Source organism: Saccopteryx leptura, chromosome 2, assembly GCF_036850995.1.
Source record: "Saccopteryx leptura isolate mSacLep1 chromosome 2, mSacLep1_pri_phased_curated, whole genome shotgun sequence".
Taxonomy (NCBI): domain Eukaryota; kingdom Metazoa; phylum Chordata; class Mammalia; order Chiroptera; family Emballonuridae; genus Saccopteryx; species Saccopteryx leptura.
In genome coordinates this window covers 7,589,294-7,612,035 of record NC_089504.1, presented here as the reverse complement: position 1 = coordinate 7,612,035, position 22,742 = coordinate 7,589,294, and the positions used below count along the sequence as shown (strand labels likewise).

The 22,742-nt window shown below is 47.4% G+C and overlaps 1 protein-coding gene across 18 annotated transcripts in view; it reads left to right on the top strand.

Annotated features, from left to right (window-relative positions):
• The window catches only part of ODF2 (outer dense fiber of sperm tails 2), a 39,646-nt gene that overhangs the window by 10,440 nt on the left and 6,464 nt on the right, over positions 1 to 22,742 (top strand). For 8 of the 18 annotated variants that reach the window (XM_066366982.1, XM_066366978.1, XM_066366975.1 and 5 more), the window contains 12 exons: positions 6,931 to 7,101; positions 8,772 to 8,932; positions 9,569 to 9,698; positions 10,267 to 10,398; positions 13,399 to 13,470; positions 15,132 to 15,203; positions 15,325 to 15,441; positions 16,091 to 16,276; positions 16,972 to 17,081; positions 19,219 to 19,354; positions 21,465 to 21,575; positions 21,719 to 21,823. In XM_066366982.1, the coding sequence (XP_066223079.1) occupies positions 6,931 to 7,101; positions 8,772 to 8,932; positions 9,569 to 9,698; positions 10,267 to 10,398; positions 13,399 to 13,470; positions 15,132 to 15,203; positions 15,325 to 15,441; positions 16,091 to 16,276; positions 16,972 to 17,081; positions 19,219 to 19,354; positions 21,465 to 21,575; positions 21,719 to 21,823 (1,503 nt within the window). Of the gene's footprint in view, positions 1 to 1,707; positions 1,849 to 4,006; positions 4,049 to 6,930; positions 7,102 to 8,771; positions 8,933 to 9,568; positions 9,699 to 10,266; positions 10,399 to 13,398; positions 13,471 to 15,131; positions 15,204 to 15,324; positions 15,442 to 16,090; positions 16,277 to 16,971; positions 17,082 to 19,218; positions 19,355 to 21,464; positions 21,576 to 21,718; positions 21,824 to 22,742 lie in introns of all 18 variants that reach the window. The other 10 variants (XM_066366969.1, XM_066366968.1, XM_066366971.1 and 7 more) reach the window with 3 other exon arrangements.

The window sequence follows — 22,742 nt, the reverse complement described above, 5'->3', positions numbered from 1 at the left end:
TTTTTTGTATGTGAGAGAGAGAAAAATAGAGATAAGAAGGGAGAGAGATGAGGAGCATCAACTTATAGTTGCAGCACTTTAGTTGTTCATCGATTGCTTCTCATATGTGCCTTGACCGGGGGGCTCAAGCTGAGCCAGTGAGCCCTTGTTCAAGACAGCAACCTTGGGCTCAAGCCAGTGACGTTTGACTTGAAACCAGTGAGGTTTGGGCTCAAGCTAGCGACCTTGAGATCATTTTGATGATCCCACACTCAAGCTGAGGACCCTGAGCTCAAGCTGGATGAGTCAGCACTCAAGCCAGCGACTTCGGGGTTTCAAACCTAGGCTCTCAGTGTCCCAGGTCAATGTTCTACCCACTGTGCCACCACCAGTCAGGCTACATCAGTTTTTTTTTAAATATATACTTTGACTGTGTTTATATTACACATTATTATTTTTTGATTTCTTATTTTTTTATTGATTTAAATTTATTGTGTTTACATAGATTCAAGTGTCCCACCGAATACATCCTCCCGCACCCCCGGATTCCCCTCAACATCCTTCTTGCCCCCTCCCCCAACACCCTCCCTGCTTTCCTCCAGGATTTGCTCTTCTGCTCTCTATAATGCTGTTATGTATATATAATTTCATCAAGCTCTTTCCCTTCTCTGATCTCATCCTCTCATCCCCTTTCCCTCTGTCCGCTTTCCCACTGGTTCCTTTGATCCCTCCTCTGCCTCTATTCTGTTCCTCAGTTCACATTGTTCATTGGATTCCTCATATGAGTGAAGTCATATGTTATTTTTATTTCTTGCCTGGCTTATGTCACTTAACATAATAGTTTCCAGGTCCATCCATGTTGTTGCAAAAGGTAGTATTTCCTTCTTTCTCATGGCCCCATAGTATTCCACGTGTATATGTAGTACAGCTTTTTAATCCACTCGTCCACTGAAGGACACTTGGGCTGTATCCAGATCTTATTGTAAACAATGCTGCCATAAACATGGAGGTGCATTTCTTCTTTTGAATCAGTGATTTGGTGTTCTTAGGATATATTCCTAAAAGTGGGATGGCTGGGTCAAAAGGCAGTTCCATTTTTAATTTTTGAGGAATCTCCATACTATTTTCCACAGTGGTTGCACCAGTCTGCATTCCCACCAGCAGTGCAGGAGAATTCCCTTTCTCCACATCCTCACCAGCACTTATTATGGTTTGTTTTGTTAATGTGCCATTCTGATTGGTGTGAAGTGATATCTCATTGTGGTTTTAATTTGTATTTCTCTAATGATTAGTGATGTTGAACATTTTTTCTTTTGCCTTTTGACCATCTGATGTCCTCTTTGAAGTGTCTATTCATTTCTTTTGCCCATTTTTGATTCGATTATTTTCCTTGATTTCTCTTAACAATGTTTTATAATTTTCTGAGTACAAGTCTAACTTCCTTGGTTAAATTTACAGCTAGGTACTTTCTTTGTTGTTGTTGCAGTAGTGAAGGGGATTGTTTTCTTAATTTCTCTTTCAGACAGTTCATTGTTATATAAAAATGCCACTGGTTTTTGAATATTAATTTAATTTTATATCCTGCCACCTTGCTGAATTCATTTATTAGGTCCAGTAGTTTTTTTACTGACATTTTAGGGTTATCTATGTACAGTATCATATCATCAGCAAATAATGATAGTTTTACTTTTTTTTTTTTTTTTAATATTTTTTATTTATTCATTTTAGAGAGGAGAGAGAGTGAGAGAGCAGAGGGGAGGAGCAGGAAGCACCAACTCCCACACGCGCCTTGACCAGGCAAGCCCAGGGCTTCAAACTGGCGACCCCAGTGTTTCCAGGTCGATGCTCCATCCACTGCGCCACCGCCTGGTCAGGCTAGTTTTACTTCTTTTTCAATTTGGATGCATTTCTAAAATCTTAAATCTACATTCCTCTTTACTAGATCCCCCCCCCCTTGTTCTGTTTACAACAGGACCGTTAACATGTCTTACATCATCATTGGTTTGGTTGTAATAAATTCTTTGAGGGTTTATTTTTTTGTTTTTTTTGTTTTTTTTTGTACAGGAAGCTTTTTATTTCTCCTTCTATTTTAAACAATAGCCTTGCTGGATAAAGAAGTCTTGGTTGTAGGATCTTGTTCTGCATTAATTTGAATATTTCTTGCCATTCCCTTCTCGCCTCAAGTGTTTTTTTTTTTATTTTGTTTTTTTGGGTTTTTTTTGGTTTTTTTTTGTATTTTTTTTTTTCTGAAGCTGGAAATGGGGAGAGACAGTCAGACAGACTCCCACATGCGCCCGACCGGGATCCACCCGGCACGCCCACTAGGGGTGATGCTCTGCCCCTCCGGGGCGTCTCTCTGCCGAGACCAGAGCCACTCTAGCACCTGGGGCAGTGGCCAAGGAGCCATCCCCAGCGCCCGGGCCATCTTTGCTCCAATGGAGCCTCGGCTACAGGAGGGGAAGAGAGAGACAGAGAGGAAGGGGGGGGGTGGAGAAGCAAATGGGCGCTTCTCCTATGTGCCCTGGCCGGGAATCGAACCCAGGTCCCCCGCACGCCAGGCCAACGCTCTACTGCTGAGCCAACCGGCCAGGGCCTCGCCTCAAGTGTTTTTGTTGAGAAGTCGGATGTCATCCTTTTGGGGTCTCCTTAGTAGGTGATTGACTGCTTTTGTCTTGCAGCTTTTAGTATTCTTTCTTTATTTCTTAGCTTTGGTTTTTTAATTATGATGTGTCTTCGTTTAGGTTTATTTGGGTTCCTTTTTAATGGGATTCTCTGTGCTTCTTGAACTTGTGCGACTTTTTCCTGCATCAATTCCGGGACATTTTCAGCTATGATTTCTTCAATCAGGTTCTCTATCCCTTGTTCTTTCTCTTCTCCTTCAGGAACCCCTATGATGCATATGTTGTTTCTCTTCCTATTGTAACAGAACTCTTCGAGTTTTCTCAGACATTTTGATCCTCTTTTTCTTTTGCTGTTCTGCTTCCGTGCTTTTGCTTATCTTGTCCTCTAAATTGTTGATTCGATCCTCTTTTTCATCCCGCCTGCTTTTCATTCCTTGTAGTGTAGTCTTCATTTCTGCCATTGTGTTTATCATTTCTGTCTGATCCTTTTTGATGCCAGATAGCTCATTGTTTAGGTGCTCATGTTGTCTATCTATGGTTGCTCTAAGATCCTTGATCATCCTCACAATCATTATTCTAAACTCTGCATCCAGCATCTTAGTTATTTCCATTTCATTCAATTCTTTTTCTGGGGATTCCTCTAGCTGATTCATTTGAATTGCACTTCCCTGTCTTCCCATTTTGTCTCGATATAGACTGCTCCTTCGAATATGTTGTTTGTGTAGCTGAGTATAGGGTTGGTGTTGTCTGACTCCAGCTTTCAGTTGTGTAATTTCTAAATCTTCCTGGGATGGCTTCAGCTGTTTGTAATCCGCTTTGGGCTACTTGTCTGCTGCTACTGCTCTTTTTGCTGTTTGTGACATTTTCTATGCCTTAGCTGGGTCAGGTGTGAGGAGCCTTTCCTTAAGATACCACTCTAACTATGGTTGTTAGGTCTTGAGCTGATGCTCTGTATCTGGCCGCTGGATGTACCGGCCCTGGAACTCACAGGCCGGAAACTGGCGAAGACCAGTGGGAGTCACCGCTTTTGACTGGCCCTCAGCAACCTTCTTGGAGCTACAGGTGATCCAGAATCATCTTCTCCTCATCCGACACCCCATCCTCCAAGTCGGCCATCTTGGGCTGCTCTGGCCCATCCCCTACACATTATTTTTTAAGGCAGTATTCCATCATGTGTACATTTGTACTGTTATGTATTTAACCAATATTGTCTTGTCACATACATTTATTATATCCTTGCCTAAATTTAAATATTGATTCACATTCTTGATAAATCCCCAGACATAGATTGCTTAAGAATTATCACCAGACCAAGGGCACATGCAATTTTAAATTGTGTCCTGTGAGTCCTGCTTGTTTGATGTAGCAGTTGTACCCTATTGAACGTTTCCTTTTATTCCTGGTAGCTCTCCTCTTTCCCTGGAAATGGACTCAGTTGGTCAGCCAAGGTCAGCGTAAGAGGAGCAAATATCTGTACAAATAATGAGAAATAGCAACTGCTTTATGCATCAAAATACATTTATAGAATGAGTGAAGTTCACTTTATCGAAAAAATGCCTGGTCTGTGGTGGCGCAGTGGATAAAGCGTCGACCTGGAACACTGAGGTTGCTGGTTCAAAACCCTGGGATTGCCCTGGCCGGTTGGCTCAGCGGTAGAGCGTCGGCCTAGTGTGCGGAGGACCCGGGTTCGATTCCCGGCCAAGGCACACAGGAGAAGCGCACATTTGCTTCTCCACCCCTCCGCCGTGCCTTCCTCTCTGTCTCTCTCTTCCCCTCCCGCAGCCAAGGCTCCATTGGAGCAAAGATGGCCCGGGCGCTGGGGATGGCTCTGTGGCCTCTGCCCCAGGTGCTAGAGTGGCTCTGGTCGCAACATGGCGATGCCCAGGGTGGGCAGAGCATCGCCCCCTGGTGGGCAGAGCGTCTCCCCTGGTGGGCGTGCCGGGTAGATCCCGGTCGGGTGCATGCGGGAGTCTGTCTGACTGTCTCTCCGTGTTTCCAGCTTCAGAAAAAGGGAAAAAAACAAACAAAAAACTCTAGGATTGCCTGGTCAAGGCACATATGGGAGTTCATGCTTCCTGCTCCTCCCTCCCTTGACGCTTCCTGCTCCTTATCCCTTTCTCTCTCTCTCTCTATTTCTCTCCTCATTAAAATAAAATAAAATAAAATAAAATAAAATAAAAATACATGGAGCCCTGTCTAGATAGTTCAAATGGTAAGAGCATCATCCCAAAGCACAGAGGTTGTTGGTTGTTAGTTCAGTCTCTGGTTAGGGCACATACAGGAACAGATTGGTGTTTCTGTCTCTCTCTCTCTCCCTTCTCCTGCTAGAATCAATTAAAACAAATAAACCCCGTCCTGGCCGGTTGGCTCAGCGGTAGAGTGTCGGCCTGGCGTGTGGGGGACCCGGGTTCGATTCCCGGCCAGGACACATAGGAGAAGCGCCCATTTGCTTCTCCACCCCCCCCTTCCTCTCTGTCTCTCTCTTCCCCTCCCGCAGTGGAGGCTCCATTGGAGCAAAGATGGCCCGGGTGCTGGGGATGGCTCCTTGGCCTCTGCCCCAGGCGCTAGAGTGGCTCTGGTCGCGGCAGAGCGACGCCCCGGAGGGGCAGAGCATCGCCCCCTGGTGGGCAGAGCCTCACCCCTGGTGGGCATGCTGGGCGGATCCCGATCAGGCACATGCAGGAGTCTGTCTGACTGTTTCTCCCCATTTCCAGCTTCAGAAAATTACAATAAATAAATAAATAAACAAACAAACCCCCACCCCCAAAAGAAACATGGAGATCCTAGACACCCAGATTATAATATTCTTTCTGAAGTCTTAAAAGCAAACCATTCATTATACAGCTTTGTATAAACTTTTCTGAGGAGCACATTCATTAAAAACTTTTTTTTTATGCTGATATAGTTAAAAATTTTCCAGATATCCAGCCCTGGCTGGTTGTCTTAGTGGTAGAACGTCAGCCTGGCGTGCAGGAGTCCAGGGTTCAATTCCCGGCCAGGGCACACAGGAGAAGCACCCATCTGCTTTTCCACCCCTCCCCCTCTCCTTCCTCTCTGTCTCTCTCTTCCCCTCCCGCAGCCAAGGCTCCATTGGAGCAAGGTTGGCCCGGGCGCTGAGGATGACTTCATGGACTCTGTTTCAGGCGCTAGAATGGCCCTGGTTGCAACAGAGCGATGCCCCAGATGGGCAGAGCATCGCCCCCTGGTGAGCGTGCTGGGTGGATCGCCATCAGGCGCATGCGGGAGTCTATCTGACTGCCTCCCCGTTTCTAACTTCAGAAAAATACCAAAAAAAAAGAAAATTCTTACCTTTCCAAAAAAAAAAAAAAAAATTCCAGATATCATGCCATATTCATTCAGCATGCATTTCTAATAACATTTTTCTACATAATCAAAATAACAATAATTACTCTCAAAAAAACTTTATTAAATTTTCTTAAGTTATTGATTTTAGAGAAGAGAGAAAGAGAGAAATGTTGATTTGTTATTCTACTTATTTATGCATTCATTGTTTCTTGTATGTGCCCTGACTAGGGATTGATGCCACAACATTGGCATATTGGATGACACTCTATCCAACTGAGCTATCTGAGCAGGGCAAAACTTTATTTTTTAATATCATATAATAACTGGTGTATTATTCAGATTTCTTCACTTGTCCTTAAAATACCTTTTATGGGAGATTTGATACTTTCACAACTATCTATTACTAGGCATTCATATTCATTTAAAAGACTTGATATGTTTCGCTTCTACCGTACGTATATGAAAACATCTCTTGCTCCAAACTCTTGCCAGCTTTAGAAATCACTGTTTTTGGCCTGACCTGGCGGTCGCGCAGTGGATAGAGCATCAGACTGGGATGCGGAGGACCCAAGTTTGAGACCCCAAAATCGCCAGCTTGAGCACGAGCTCATCTGGTTTGAGCAAAGCTCACCAGCTTGAACCCAAGGTCGTTGGCTCGAGCAAGGGGTTACTCGGTCTGCTGAAGCCCCACGGTCAAGGCACATATGAGAAAGCAATCAGTGAACAACTAAGGTGTCGCAACGAAAAACTGATGATTGATGCTTCTCATCTCTCTCTTCCTGTCTTTCCCTGTCTCTGAAAAAAAAAGAGAAATTACTGTTTTTGCCATTTTATTATATTTTTTTATTAAGGGTAGATGACATTTCATCAAGAAGGTACAGAATGCTCTTCCTCCTGGGGTCCCCTGTGGTTGGCCCTTTAGTGGTTTTGGTTCTTCCTGCCTTTAGCGGACAACCAGGTGTGGGGAAGCTGATGGTTGCGGTTTTACCTTATGAGTTCATGTGTTCTCCTTCTTCTACATCAGAATCCACCTCATTGCCTGGAGGTCACGCCACCATCTTCAGAAAAGCTTGTCTCAGTAATGCGGTTAAGTGATCTCTCTACAGAAGATGACGACTCCGGTCACTGTAAAATGAATCAATACGATAAGAAGATCGATAGTCTAATGAACGCGGTTGGTTGTCTTAAATCTGAGGTGAGGGATTTTGGGGTTTGGGACAGCTAGTGCCCTGAGGATATGTGGGACTGCCCAGGTGCTTTCCTGGTGGGCACTTGTGGCTGCCTCTCTGCAGACCTCTCACCTTTCTCAGCTTCCCAGGACTTTGGATGCCCTTGGAGAGAGAGGTAGCTCCGACAACCTGAGATTCCTGTTCATTGAGCACTGAGTCCGGGCCTGGCCCTGACCTTGCCTGGTACTCTGTATAGATAGCCTGTTTTAATTTTTTACACTGCTGAATGAACCTGGTGATATTATTGTCTCCATTTTGGAAATGAAGTGACTGGGATACTGGGGCCTCTGCTTTCCACTTTACGTAAAAGATTAAAAAAAAAAAACCCCAAAGAGGTGAAGGAAGTTTGTCTCAGTTGCTGGGCTGTGTCTTTGGGTGAGATATGGCAATGGAATTGGAAAGAACCTGGAAGACCACGACCCTCAGCAAGGAACTTGGTATTGCTGGCATGAAATCCAGGGGGGGGAGGTTTTGTTTTTTTTTTTTTGTTTGTTTGTTTTTTGTATTTTTTCTGAAGTTGGAAATGGGGAGGCAGTCAGACTCCCGCATGTGCCCGACCGGGATCCACCCAGCATGCCCACCAGGAGGCGATGCTCTGCCCATCTGGGGCATCACTCTGTTGCAACCAGAGCCATTCTAGCGCCTGAGGCAGAGGCCACAGAGCCATCCCCAGTGCCCGGGCCAACCTTGCTCCAATGGAGCCTTGGCTGTGGGAGGGGAAGAGAGAGACAGAGAGGAAGGAGAGGGGGAGGGGTGGAGAAGCAGATGAGGGCTTCTTCTATGTGCCCTGGCCGGGAATTGAACCTGGAACTCCTGTGTGCCAGGCCGACGCTCTACCATTGAGCCAACTGGCCAGGGTGAAATCCAGGTTTTGACTGCTAGTGTGGCCTGTGTTCTTTTATTTTTTTCAGTAGGGGGGCAAACAGATAGAAAGGGAGAGAGATGAGAAGCATCAACTCGTGGTTGTGGCACTTGAGTTGTTCATTGATTGCTTTCTCATACGTGCCTTGACTGGGGGCCTCCAGGTGAGCCTATGACCCCTTGCTCAAGCCAGCGATCTTGGGCTTCAAGCCAGAGTCCTTTGGGTTCATGCTAGTGACAATGGGGTTATGTCTGTGTTCCCACCCTCAGCTGGCAACCCCGTGCTCAAGCCTGCAACCCCGGGGTTTTGAACATGGGTCCTAAGCGTCCCAGGTTGCTGCTCTATCCACTTTGCCCCTACCTGGCCAGGCTGGCCTGTGTCATTACTCCTCACCCTGCACTCTGAACCTGTGGGCCCACTTGGAGAACCTGGGCTGGTGGTCTGGCCACAGCTCCACCTTGTTCTGTAGCCTGCAGTACAGAGGCCTTTCTGTCACATCTCTCCTCCAGCTGATCCATGGCTTGTATCCTGTCTCTGTCCCCAACCAGCAGGCCACTCAGGCTCTCTTTACTCTGTTTCCTCAGTAATGAGGAAATGAGAGGAATAATATCTGCCCAGAGTCTTTGTGACAATTAACATTGCACCCCAAAGCACTAAGTACCCGTGTAGCTCTCACTCGGCGGTGTCCTTAATCTGACCCAAAGCAATGGGCCTAGCAACATATGGAGAGGAGGGGGCACCTCTCAGTGGCCCTGCCTGTGTGCCCCTACACAGGTCAAGATGCAGAAGGGTGAGCGCCAGATGGCCAAAAGGTTCCTGGAAGAACGGAAGGAGGAGCTGGAGGAGGTGGCCCACGAGCTGGCTGAGACCGAGCACGAAAACACGGTGCTGAGGCACAACATCGAGCGCATCAAGGAGGAGAAGGACTTGACCATGTAAGCCGCCTTGGTTCATTCGCTCCTCACCTGAGTCAGCGCGAGGGAGAGGGACGCCCCACCGAGTGTGGGGGATGAGGTCAGGGAAGCTTTTCTGGAAAAGACATGTAAGGAGAGTCCTGTAGACGGTTAAGAGTTAGGCAGGAGGATACTGGGGAATATTTTGTGTGAAGGCCCCAAGATGAGAGCAGGCCATAGTGAAGAGAGGCTGGGCAGAGGGAAAGTCTTAGCAATCACTTTGAAGAGTTTGCCTGAGGGCAGCTGGGAGCAATGGAAGGGTTTTCAAAGCAGGAAGTGGTGGGACCAGAATTGGCTCCAGTTTGGAGAGTGGATGGGGGGGCTGAAAATCTGAAGAAGGTTAGGAGGCCAGGGAAGTGGCCAGAGCCAGAGGCGACACTGGTGACTGAGACACAAGCAAGGCTACAGGTTGCATAAATGTGACCTGGTTTGGAAGTCCTACTGTGGTGCCGAGGTGTCTTTTTAGAAAGCCACTCGAGTCAGAGGGCTGGCCCTCTCCCCTCCCCCACCGTTCCCTGACCAGGATGAGCTTCACAGGGCATTGTGAGGCGAGCCTCAGAGCTCCAGGTGGGATAGGGCCTGAGAGGGCTCACCGGGCCTTATTCTCTCTGGCCCCAGGCTTCAGAAGAAACATCTCCAGCAGGAGAAGGAGTGCCTCATGTCCAAGCTGGTAGAGGCTGAAATGGATGGGGCTGCTGCCGCCAAGCAAGTCATGGCCTTGAAAGACACCATTGGAAAGCTAAAGACGGTGGGTGACAGGCAGACCAGCCTGGCTCTGGGACTGGGCCCAGAACCGGGGCAGCCACGGCGGCTGGGTGGGAGCTTTATGCAGTCATCAGGCTGACTTTATGACATCTCTAGGCTGGGGAAGGGCTCCTTGTACTCCTGAGGCCCACCCCCCACACTCACATCCGGGCCCTGACCCTCAAGGATGACCTCTGACCAGGGTTTCTGAGGAGACCTCATCATGGGTTTCCTGGGATCACTCTACCACTTAATTCTTGCAAGTACAGTATCAGCCACCAGGTGGTGTCATCCTGCGCTTCCTCCAAGAAGCCTGTCCTGATGGCACTTGCCCACACTGAACTCCCCAGCCTTTTTCGCCACTTGTCACTGTTAGCAGGCTCAGACCTGCCCATCCTTCCGGGTCTACCACCTCCGGGAAGCTGCCCTCACCACTCTGGCCCCATACACAGCCCAATTCTTCTTGCCTGGGCTCCATAGCACTAGCACCTCTTAAGTACCCCATGTGGCCTGCCCCTGCCAGCTCCTCCCTTCCCTCCCCGTACCACGTAGGACTGTTTGCTGTCTTCCAGGAGAAACAAATGACGTGCACAGACATCAACACCCTGACGAGGCAGAAGGAACTTCTCCTGCAGAAGCTGAGCACATTTGAGGAGACCAACCGCACCCTCCGAGACCTGCTGAGGGACCAGCACTCCAAAGAGGTGAGCTCCTGGCTCTGGCCTGGGAGCGCTTGACTCAGCTCGCCCTGTCTGGCGCCCCATGCCTGTCCTCTCTGAACCTCAGTCTCTTCCTCCATAAAAAGAGAATACTATCGGTGCCTGACCTGAGAGGGCCATAGAAGAATTTGACAAGATTAGTCACATAAAGCGCTGGCATCTTGTAGACATGGAAGCTGGACCTGGCAACACAGGAAGTGGGAGTTAGAAGGGCAGCGGGGAGCCAGGGAGGGTTCAGCCTGTGTCGGGGCTCGTACAGCGGACGGAGAGGACTGACCTGAGGTTGCTGACGTAGAAGAAAAACCAGTGGCTGGTGGACACAAATTGTGTCTTTATTTTTGGTATCACTTCATTTTTTTTAAAAGATGGTCTCTGAAATATATTTTATGTTGGCAAATGATTCTGAAAAGACCAACAGTATAAATACCCATCTTACTGTTTGGTTCAAATAGAAGGAATACTAAGAGTCTCAAAATCTCTGTGCTGATGAAATGATAATAGCTTTTTCAGTTTCGTGTCTTTTTTGTCCTAACATTGTCAACTTCTCTTCTTATTATTTATTTTTTTAAACTTTATTAATTTTAGAGAGAGAGACAGAAACATCTGTTTCCATATGTGCTCTGACTGGGAATCGAACCCGCAACCTTTGCATACCAGGGCAACACTCTAACCAACTGAGCTGTCGGACCAGGGCTTCTTGTTTTTATTTTGAAAAATTAGTATTTAAAATGAATACTATAACATGGTGCACCCACCATCCAGCTTTCCAAACAAACCTCGTCCATGCACTCAAGTCCCTCTAGTGCAGGGGTCTCAAACTCAACTCAGCATGTGGGCCGCAGAGCAAGATCACAGCCGTTCGGCGGGCCGCACTAGGTCTACAAAAGGCAACTGTTATGCAACAGTTTTCTCACTGCAGTTGAAAACAAAAAAAAATCAGTACAACAAGCACAATCGTACATGCAGTTTACTCAGTGTCACAAAACGACCAGAAACTGTAGTTCGCATCACAACTGCTGTTAACTAAGCTAATATCTAGCTAGGATGCTAGAGAAATGAAAAATACAAGTAGGCCCCTAGGCTTACTTAATTTCATCCAAAATATTTTGAACTTTGTGGATTAGTCTGCGGGCTGCACAAAATTGTTCGGCGGGTCGCATGCGGCCTGCGGGCCGCGAGTTTGAGACCCTTGCTCTAGTGTCTCCTTTGGCCATGACCCCTCAGCTCCCTCCCCTCAGAGGAGACCTTTATCTCAAATCTGATGGTTTCATCACTTATGTATGTATATCCCCAATCAACGTCTAGTATTGTTGAGCATGTCTTCAAACCTGACATAAGTGGTATTTATTTCACATATACGCTCTTGAGTTTGTACTCAATATTTTTACAAGATTCATCTTTTTTTCCTTGTGGCCTAAGGTAATTACTTTTCACTAATATATCCCATTTTAGGACAATACCACAATTTAAGTGTCCATTCTTCTGTTGATGGAGACCTATCTTCAGTTATTTGCCGTTATAAGTAGTGTTATTTTGAGTATAGGTGTATGTATTTTCTCATGTGTAAGATACTGCCGTGTATAAGATGTACCTTAATTTTGGGGCCCAAAATTTGGGGGAAAAAAATTACATAAAGTCATTGAACTCAAGTTTTATTCATCATAAAATTCATACAACTCCTGATTACTGTCAAAATTCCCATCCATTAGCTTGTCCTCATCTGTGTCTGATGACGAATCACTGTCTTCATATATTGCCTCATCCTCAGTTCCATCTATGGCATTTGATATGCCACAACCACTGTATAAGACACATCCAGGTTTTAGACCCCAAATTTTTCGGAAAAGGGTACGTCTTATACATGAGAAAATATGGTGTGTTATCCTGGAGGGCTTGAGAGTTTCTAGAGTATATTTCTATGAACTTTAGTGGTTATAGCAAAATTACTCTCCTAAAATTGTTCAGTGTTCTTGGGTGGGTGAGTTTTTCCTCCCTGATCTTTGGTAGCTGTAGTGCCCTGCAGAAAGTCTCCTTTTGTTATCAACCCTAAAGAGAAACTTCATACATGCCCAGCGATGTCCATTGCAGTTGCAAAACCTGGGACCAACCTTATATCCCCAAAGTTATGGGTGGAGTTTAAAAAACGCAGTGGTGTGATAGATAGCTCAGTTGGTTAGAGCATCATCCTGATATGCAAAGCTAATGGGGTTTGATCCTGATCAGGGCACATGGAGGAACAGATCAATGTTTCTGTCTCCCTCCTTTCCTCTCTCTAAAAATCAATAACTTTAAAAAAATTAATTTTATAAAGTGCAGTGGTATGTTAGAGACAGAGCAGATGAGCGGCGGCTTGGGGAGGGGACAGTGGACACTGACTGCTTCTTGGAATAGTATCTGCCCAGAGTCTTGTGGGCAGGGTTTCTTTTGGGGGCAATGGAAATGTTCCAGAACTGGATAGTAGTGGGGACCGCACAATATTGTAAATGTACTGTATGCCACAGACTTTTACACGTAGTAGTCAGAATGGCAAAGTTTCTGTTATGTATATTTCACCACAATTTTTAAAACTAATAATCAAATGTACCCAAAACCATTGAATGATACAATTTAAGAGGATGACTAGTGTAGTATCTAAATTTATATATCAGGAAATCTATTATTTTAAAAAACCAAGTTGTAGCATAGAACATTTTGGTAAAATGACACATGAATCCCTTTCTGCCCCTAAAAGATAGTCTTTCTCTACATGTCACTATATAAATGCATAGAGGAAGGGTGAGCAGCCCTTATCAGGCTAAGAGCGGTGGAATGTGGGTGAGGGGACTTGAGCTGAATCGGTGTTCACTAAAGATTTTATAGCGGGAATGTAATTTTTTTAATTCTATAATTAGAAGTGTAGTTTTGGAAAAGAGAAAGACTTGGTAAGATATAGCCATTTGGGTTCTTTGCTTAATGACTTGGCTTTCCCTCTGCCTTCTCTGGAAGGACCCGGGACGGCTGATGGAGCAACAAGGAGCACTCCTGAAACGGCTGGCGGAGGCGGACTCTGAGAAGGCGGTACGTCAGCGCCCATGCTTGCTCTGCCTTGTTCCAGCTGCAGTAGGGCAGCAGCCCTGCTCTGGCGTTCTGGGTCTTAGTTTCCTGATCTGTGACAGGGGCTGATGTCCCCTGTCCTACTGGCTCCACTGGGCTTGTCTAAATTAGTTGAGAGCTTCAGCCACCTAGCTGGACACCAACCCGTGAGATGATGATGATGGACTTACAAATCATCACAGTTTGTCACCTGAATTTCCATATTTGTATTTTGGATTAAAGACCATCAAAAGGTATAGGTTTTTTGTCTGCCTGGTGGTGATGCAGTGGATAAAGCATCAACCCCGAATGCTGAGATCACCAGGGTTGATGGCTTGAGCAGGGGAGCATCCATACAATCTCAGAGCTCACTAGCTTGAGCCCAGAGGTCGCTGGCATGAAAAGCTGGCTTGAGCAAGGGACACTGGCTAGGCCCTGGTCAAAGCACATACGGGAAGCACTCCATGCACAGCTAAAGTGGAAGCAACTGCGAGTTGGTGCTTTTCACCCTCTCTGTCCCTTCCTGTCTCTCTCTCTCAAAAAAAAAAGTATAAACTTTTTGACTCAATTCTAATTCTAGGAATGCCTCCCAAGGCAGCATGTTCCAAAATTTACTCCATGGAACCCTAAGTTCCTCAGGATGTTAATGGGTGCAAGAAATAAAAGGGGGTGTGCTCCATGGCCAGATATATTTGGGAAACTACTTGCTGGCTTGAACAAAAAATTCATCAGGTTTCTGAATTCTGAACTCCAGGACCTTTCGAAGCCTTTGATGTATTAGTGCCCAATATGCTTCCCAAGCCTTCTGAGTTTTGGCCCTTGGCCCACAATGCCTTGCTGAACATCTCTGAGAAATTCAGGTGATGATGCCTAAACCTACATTCCCAGCTTGAGAGGTCTTCTCAAATTGTGATATATCAGTAAATTGAAGCATTAAACTGCTGTTTCAAGAGCTGTGGGAGATGTAATCACATTATGACAAATGTGGGCATGGTGGTTATGGAACAAAATAAGCATATGACTTTTTTTTTCTTAGTGAGAGACAGAGAGACAAAGAGAGGGGCAGATATGGACAAACAGATAGGAAGGGAGAGAGATGAGAAGCATTGGTTATTCATTACGGCACCTTAGTTGTTCATTGTTTGCTATCATATGTGCCTTGATCTGGGGGCTCCAGCCGAGCCAGTGACCCTTTGCTCAAGGCAGCAATCTTGGGCTTCAAGCCAGTGACCTTTGGGCTCAAGCTGGCGACCTCAGGGTTTTGAATCTGGTCCTCTGCGTCTCAGGCTGACACTCTGTCCACTGTGCCACCACCTGGTCAGGTAAGCATATGACTTCTTAATGTGTGTTAACAGTGTTATGTCCGGGTTGGGGATTGTGAGGACTCTTTAGCATTTTTTTGTGTGTGTTTTCCAGAATTAACGTTGCTTTTTTTAAATTACAAAATAAATACTTGTTTATTATCTTAAAATATCTACTACAGGTGTTAAGTGCTTCCCGCCAGGGTTTCTGTAATATGGGCCAGTGTATTTGGGATGTTGGGCCCTGGTGGCGAGGTACTCACAGGAGTGTCTCTCCTATCTGGGCAGAGTCTCTGTGCCCTTCCCGGGGAGCTCATGACAGTGTGTCTCCTCTCTTCTCTCCAGCGGCTGCTGTTATTGCTGCAAGATAAGGACAAGGAGGTAGAAGAGCTCCTCCAAGAAATACAATGTGAGAAGGTACCATCCCCAACAGTTGCTCCTTCTTACTGGCCAGTAGAGCTCAGTGGGTAGAGCATGCTCTGGAATTGGAGACCTGGGTTCAGATTCTGTCTCTGTCACTTTCTCCATCTCTGCAAAGGCTCAGGCAAAGTCAGCATCCGAACTCTCTAAGTCCATGGAGTCCATGCGTGGCCATTTGCAGGCACAGCTTCGGTGCAAAGAGGCAGAGAACAGTCGCCTGTGCATGCAAATCAAGGTACCTGCTGGCCCCACAGGTGGGGACAGTGGGGGCAGGGGCCTGGCAGTCCCAGGGCGGTGGCCCGGCCAAGGCTATCACTGCTCAGCAACCCAAAGCACTTGTGCTTCAGAGAGGCCCTGGGACAGTGGCGGGGCCGTGGGCCTGGAGGCCTTGGGAGCCCTTCTCAGCATGACTGATGGGTTTCAGGCTCCTGAGCTCCATCCCTATGTTTTCAGTTCTAACCACCCATGGGGAGGAGGATAGTCTCAAATGCTGATTGCATCTGTGAGTTAGGGACCCTCTGAAGTCACAACTTTGCTGAGGGGGGGAGGGATATCTCTGACTACTGTACTGGGAGTTTGAGGAAAGATTCCAGAAGAGTTCTAGCATTAAGACCTGATAAGTTCCAAAAAATAAGAAGACTTAATAGGTTCAGTGATCCAGAATGGTGCTGTGCAGAGCTTGGGAAGGGCCCTGTCTCTGCTCTGTGTTAGGGGAGCCCTGATCCTTCCACAGTTTATGATCTGTTCTTTCTCCCTCTTTTCATTGGCTCCCTTTTGTCCCTCTCTCCCCTTGACGCTCTGCCTGGCCTCCCCCTGGCCTTGGCCTCTCCCTCTCCGTCACCTGTCGCTCTCCCGGCACTCTGCACCCTGGCCCGCCCTCCCAGAACCTGGAGCGCAGTGGGAACCAGCACAAGGCGGAAGTGGAGGCCATCATGGAGCAGCTGAAGGAACTGAAGCAGAAAGGAGACCGAGACAAAGAGTCCTTGAAGAAGGCCATCCGTGCCCAGAAGGAGAGAGCTGAGAAGAGCGAGGAGTACGCTGAGCAGCTGCACGTGCAGCTTGCTGACAAGGTAGCCGGCCTTGCCTGAGGAGGGCTGCTCGGGGGTGGCGGGGGTGAGTGGGTAGGTGGGCAGCGGAGGGCGGTGGGGTGCAGGTCGTGTGGGTGGGTGCAGGGGAAACCTGGATAGAGGTGGCGGACTGGAGGGGAAACGGCAGTAAAGTGGGTGAATGAGCTGCTAGGATGCGTGGCTGGCTGCAGGGGGAGAGAGTAGGGGGGTTAAATGGGTAAAAGGGTGATAATGAGGTGGGATGGCTGCCAGGAGATGATTGGAGGGTTTGTAGACAAGTTAGCCACATCAGTGTTGTGGGTAGGCCCTGGCTGGATCGCTCAGTTGGTTGGAGCATTGTCCTGATATACAAAAGTTGCCAGTTTGATATCCGGTCAGAGCACATACAGGAACAGATCGATGTTTCTGTCTCTCCCTCTCTCTCTAAAATCAGTAACTAAATTTAATTTTTAAAATATTGTAGGTAGGAGTGAGGGTTAAGGAAGGATTTGCAAACAGGGTACATGTGATTACTGGAAATCTTAGAAGCAACAGCTGGCCTCTCACTGTCACTCTCGGTGCTCTCTAGAGAGCGACAGGAATGAGGGGCAGGAGGTCATCGGGGTGACCCAGTCCCTCCCCTCAGCCTCAGCAGAAGGGAGACTGAGACACAGAGTCCTGAAGCCCCCAGGCTGACAGGCCCTGTTTTGTGTTCCCAGGATCTCTATGTTGCTGAGGCATTATCTACTCTGGAATCGTGGAGAAGCCGCTACAACCAAGTTGTGAAAGACAAGGGGGACCTCGAGCTGGAAATTATTGTCCTGAACGAGTATGTCGGTTAGGAGAGAGAGCTTAGGTCGACTAGGGGACGTGAGTTTGCAGGTGGAAGGAGCCTGGTGACTTGAGGCAGGTCGCATCACTGAAATGGCTGCCATTTGGTTTCCTCGGGCCAAGGGCTGCATTGGACTGAGATGTGCACAGCCCTGAAGTGGGGTTTCTGGTTGGCTCCCAGGTCCTGGCGCCAGCCCCAGTTTTGGGGTCCTACCCCCTACGCAGTACTGTGGAGGGAGGGGCCAGGCTTCTCTGGTCACAGAGGCTTGGGCCTGACTCTAGCACTTGGGCCCAATTTGGGTCCTAATGTGCACAGCACAAGAAATGGGCACAGGCACACTGGTCACCTCACTCCTGTTCTTGAGGGATGGAACAACTGGTAATCCCTGTGTCTCTGCTGTTTGCCAACCAGTCAGCAGGTCAGAGGCAGGCCTGGGAGTCGAGTATAGAAGTGGCCTTCCAGCCTGACCAGGCGGTGGCGCAGTGGATAGAGTGTCGGACTGGAATGTGGAAGACCCAGGTTCGAGACCCCGAAGTCGCCAGCTTGAGCACGAGCTCTTCTGGTTTGAGCAAGGCTCACCAGCTTGAGCGCAAGGTCGTTGGCTCGAGCAAGGGGTCACTCAGTCTGCTGTAGCCCCCCAAAGCACATACGAGAAGTCAATCAATGAATAACTAAGGAACCGCAACGAAGAATTGATGTTTCTCATCTCTCTCCCTTCCTGTCTGTGTCCCTATCTGTCCCTCTCTCTGACCTCTGACTCTCTGTCTCTGCCACACACACACACACACACACACACACACACACACACACACACAAAGTGGCCTCCCTGTGTACTCTACATTGACCACTCAGACTTTCTCAGTGTCAGCTATAATCATGTGTTCATTCATTTAAAAATATTGAGCATCTACTATATACCAGGCTACATGCTGGCCTCTAGAAGGTTACAGAAGTAAGAAAACATGCATTCCCTGCCCTCATGGAAATAACACTGTACTCAAATAGAGGAAGTGGGGCTACAGAGACTGGATTCTCTGGGCTAAGGACAGGTCACAGGGGACTAACTTACTCTCCAGACTAGGCAAGTCTTCCCTAAAGAAGTGTATTTTGTCATAATCAATTCAATTTAGAAATCATATCCTGAGATCCTGCTACATGCTGGGCCCTATGCCAAGTGCCACCCTCAGAAAGTTTTCCATTTAATGGGAGAAAACAGATAATTAAGATAGAAGGATATTGGGTGTCAATGAGAAGGGTTCAGGGACGATATGCCCTGAGAGAGGAAGTCTGAACTGAGTTTGTAAGGGTGAGTAGGAGTTCGCCACGTAAAACAACATGATGTTTTTGCTTGGGCCTAGTTAGTGCTCAGTATTTGCTGACTGAACCATAATTGATCGATACTGACAACACACACTATGGAAAGGTTCTGTACTGGTCTGTGGTCAGGGCAGACGAGCATCTGAGAGCGCCAGCGTGCCTCTGCAGCCGCGGGCTCTGCTTGTGGCTGATCGTTCTGCTAAGTGACCGAGGAGGGGGAGGAGGAGGAGGAGGAGGGCGCCAGAGCAGGCGGGCCACCGGCTGCTGAGTGACTTCTTTTCCTCTGTTTTATATACATTCATTGCACTTCCCGCCTGAGCCGGGTGAGTGCTTACACAAGTGAACCAGCCAATCATGACACCTGCCCTTGCTGGGAGACACTGAACCCCAGTGTTGTATGTGCGGGACGAAGAGGGATGCCGGGAGTCTGGCACCCCTGACCACCCAGCCCAGAGTTCTGTCCTAACTTCAGGACCTGATTGGGAGCGATCCAGGGGTGCTGTGGGAGCTGGGAAGGGGTCAAGTCTCTGGGCCTTGTCGTCAGGAGGTATCTTGGCCGCATGGGAGCGTCAGAATGGAGAAGGCTTTTGGCCGGGGTAGTATGGGAAGACATCTCAAAGGTTGTCATCAGAGGTGGGACGCATGGGATGCCACAGCAGCAATGCGGGGCAGGGCAGTGCAGCTGCTTCTCAGGGTGGAGAGCAAGGGGGACGTGACCTGGGTGGGAGCACTTGACACCTCCCCACACAAAGACCCAGGCTCCTCAGAACCTGTGTGACTGATCCTCCCTGTCTGCTTTCACTTTGTAACCTTTCAGCCGAGTGACGGATCTCATAAACCAACAGCAAGCCTTGGAGGAGAAAATGCGGGAAGACCGGGACGGCCTAGTAGAGAGACTACACCGGCAGACTGCCGAGTATTCTGCATTCAAACTAGAGAACGAGAGGCTGAAGGTCTGTAGTGAGAGTCGGGGCAGGGACAGCTAAGGGACAGCAAGGAGGCCGGTGGCTGGGCATTCCTGGTTAGGCCCCAGAGACGACTGTGAGGGTCTTCAGAGGGCCTGGACAGAGCCACGTGATTGAGACACTGGGGTCAGGAAGGCCCAGAATCAAGGCCTGCCTCTGCCTCTGACAAGCTGGTTGAGATAGCTCATCTTTGCTGCTGCAGTTTCCGTAGTGGGAGGAAATGAGGTCCTTGTGAGAATAATGTGAAATGCCTAACAGGACACAGTCAGCCATGCGCATGCAGCAGACCTGACACTGAGGTTAGCGCGGACTCCACGGGACTGGTGGCCCCTTCACACGAGTTAAGCCTTACTTTAACCTCCCAGTAATGTGACTGTTACCTCTACTTCATAGAACAAGGAAATGGAGGCTTAGAGACAGGTCAAGTTTCTTGCCTAGATTCTGCTTTTGGAAATGCTGGAGTTGGAATTTGGACCTGAGTCTGAGCCTGGAGCTCCAGCTCTTAACCACTTGCTATCCACCCTCCTAGCATGCCGAGGGCGAGAGGCACCTGGCCAAGAGGGTGTATTTCAGAGCTAGGTTTGATCTGCATTTTCACTTGATCTGGGCGGTAACATCGAGGTTTATTTTTTTACTCACTTTTTTTGTTAAGTAAGATTGATTTTAAGTACAACATAACAAAAATGAACACACTTTGTCCATCAGTCACCCTGATTGAACCTTATTAGCGTCCCGGTGACATCGCCTGGTTACAGACACCCTCTGTAAAAGGTGACTTATCTTTAGTTCTATCATCACAGATTAGTTTGCCTGGTTTTGAACTTTGTTCCTAGCTTTGATTTGGTGTTATGTCTGCGAGAGGTAACCATGTTGTGTGTGGCAGTTTATTCATTCTGAATATATTTATCTGTTCTACTGGGGATGGACATTTGGATTGTAGAACATCTTTTGGTGTGCATGCTGGGTGTATTTTTACAGGTTTTAATATCTGGAAGTAGAATTGCCAGGTCATCTGGTAATGTGTGTAAGTTCGGCTTTGGTAGATATTACTGTACAATAAAGTAGTTGTCCAAATTTACACTCCCGTCAAGGGCGGTGAGTAACCATTTGTTCCATGACTCTGTCAGCAGTTGGCACTGTTGGTCTTTTTCCCTCTAGCCACTTTGGTTGGAGTGCAGTGCTTTCTCCTCTGTTGTAGTGCAGGTGTTGTGGTGCAGATTAAAGATGGCCTCCAAGTCAAACAATTATTTATATTAGTTACAGGATAATATATCTGTAGTATTATGCAGTGTGGCCATTCAGTGATGTTTGTAGAAATGTATTTTCTTAGATATAAGTACAAAGGTAAAAGCTGCTCACAGTAAAATTTAACACATTACAGAAGTGCAATCTAGAAGTGAAAGTTTCTGTTAACTGTGATGTGTATTTTTCCAGCCGTTCCACCCATACTTAACATTATATTAAAACACATACATGCATTCATTCGTTATTCTTCACCTTGCTTTCCACTTTTAACCATACTTTGTGGATGTTTTATTAGGTCAGTTTTGAGGGGTTTCTTTTTTTTAAGCTTTATCTCTTCTAAATTACTGTATTTTATTTGTGTTGAGATACATGCTTTATTTTGTCCCATCTGCTAAGGTGAGTATTTGGGTTGTAGGAGGATATTTATTGACTCAGAAGTAGTTCATAACATAATTGTTGATAAAGCATGTTGCAAAGCCATAAGTATGGTATAATCCCATTCTTGTTAAAAAACAAAACAGCTGCACAACTGTTAATATGAAGCCATAAACCAAGGTAGCATGCATCCTGACTCATTTTTCTTGTTCTTATTTCCATTTTCTTTACTGGTGATTATTGCTTTTGTAATGAGAACAAAAAAAACACACATGTCCCTCATTTGTACCTCTATTCACTTGAGTTGGTCAAGTTAGGAGTCTTGCCCTGGTGCCTCTCTGAGGAAAACCGCTGGTGTGGGTTTGAAGAGTTGAGGCTTCCTTTGCTGGCCCCTTGGAGTAGGAACTGAGAATGGGATGACCACCAGCTCTGGAACCTGGAACCTTCTTGTGAGTTACTCATGGACCACCTCTTCTAGGCTAGCTTCACTCCAATGGAGGACAAACTCAATCAGGCGCACCTCGAGGTCCAGCAGCTAAAGGCATCGGTTAAGAATTATGAAGGGATGATTGACAACTATAAGAGTCAGGTAGGCCTCTCAGATACCCCCGCCCTGCCAGGGCAGCACCTCTTAGCAGGCTGGGACATTGACCTCCAGGCCTCTTCTGGAAACAGTTGGATGTGGTAAAATTGGCTCTGCCGATGACAGCCTGATGCTTTGTTGGTCCCTAGGTGATGAAGACCAGATTGGAGGCTGATGAGGTGGCTGCCCAGCTAGAACGCTGTGACAAAGAGAACAAGATCCTTAAAGATGAGATGAACAAAGAGATTGAAGCGGTACTGCTCCCCCTTCCTCGCCTTCCTCCTCCACCCAGTTCTGTGTCCATCAGCCTGTGCCTCTCGTTCGCCTCTGATCCGCCCTGGTGTGGACAACAATGCCTAACAAATTTTCTGAGTGCTGGGCCGGTCCCCTCTGCTGTCTGCGTGCTCGCTCCTTTCTCTCTTGTCTGCTTGCATTTGGGCTTCATCTCCTCTCTCTCCTGGTTTCCTTCTTTCTCCAATTTCCTTTAAAAAAATCTCTCCTGCTTGGAGAACGCACGTGGATTCCAATCCACAGGTATGCCATGTCTTACGTGTGCCTATTTCATTCTCTGCGGTGTCTGTATTTTGTGCCATCAAAAAAATGTGCTTCCCATCCTGTTCCCCAAAGAGCGTCGTTTTTCTAGACATGGCTTGGCTGTCTAGATGCAAGGGAATCATCTTAACATCACCTCAGAGACAGGCTGAGTCCAGGCTCAGACACTGCTTTGTTGCATAACCTTGGGCAAGTCAGTGCCCCTCTCTGGTCCTCAGTCTCCTTGTTAATACAAGGGGGGATTAAGACCAGATTGCTCTCAACCTTCTCTTGAGCCTATAGCATTGGGAAGGATTGTCAAGGAGCTTGGGAGTTGGACTAGACTTTGACCTTGGCTCTAGCTGAGTGACTTTAGGCAAATCAGCCTTTGATTGTTAGTGTCATTATATGGGGAAAATGGCACCTACTATACAAGTTGTATGAATTAAGTGAGTGGTTCAGAGAGCCCTTACTTAGCACAATGCCTGGGTCCTGGGCCTCTGAGTGTGTCCCCCAGGGAACAGCAGGACACCCCAATGGCTTGCAGGAGGGCAGGCTGCACTCACTTTTACCTGTGGATCTTGCAGGATCCTCTCTGAGGACCAAGGGCAGCCCTACCCTAACTCCAAACCACCCTGTCTG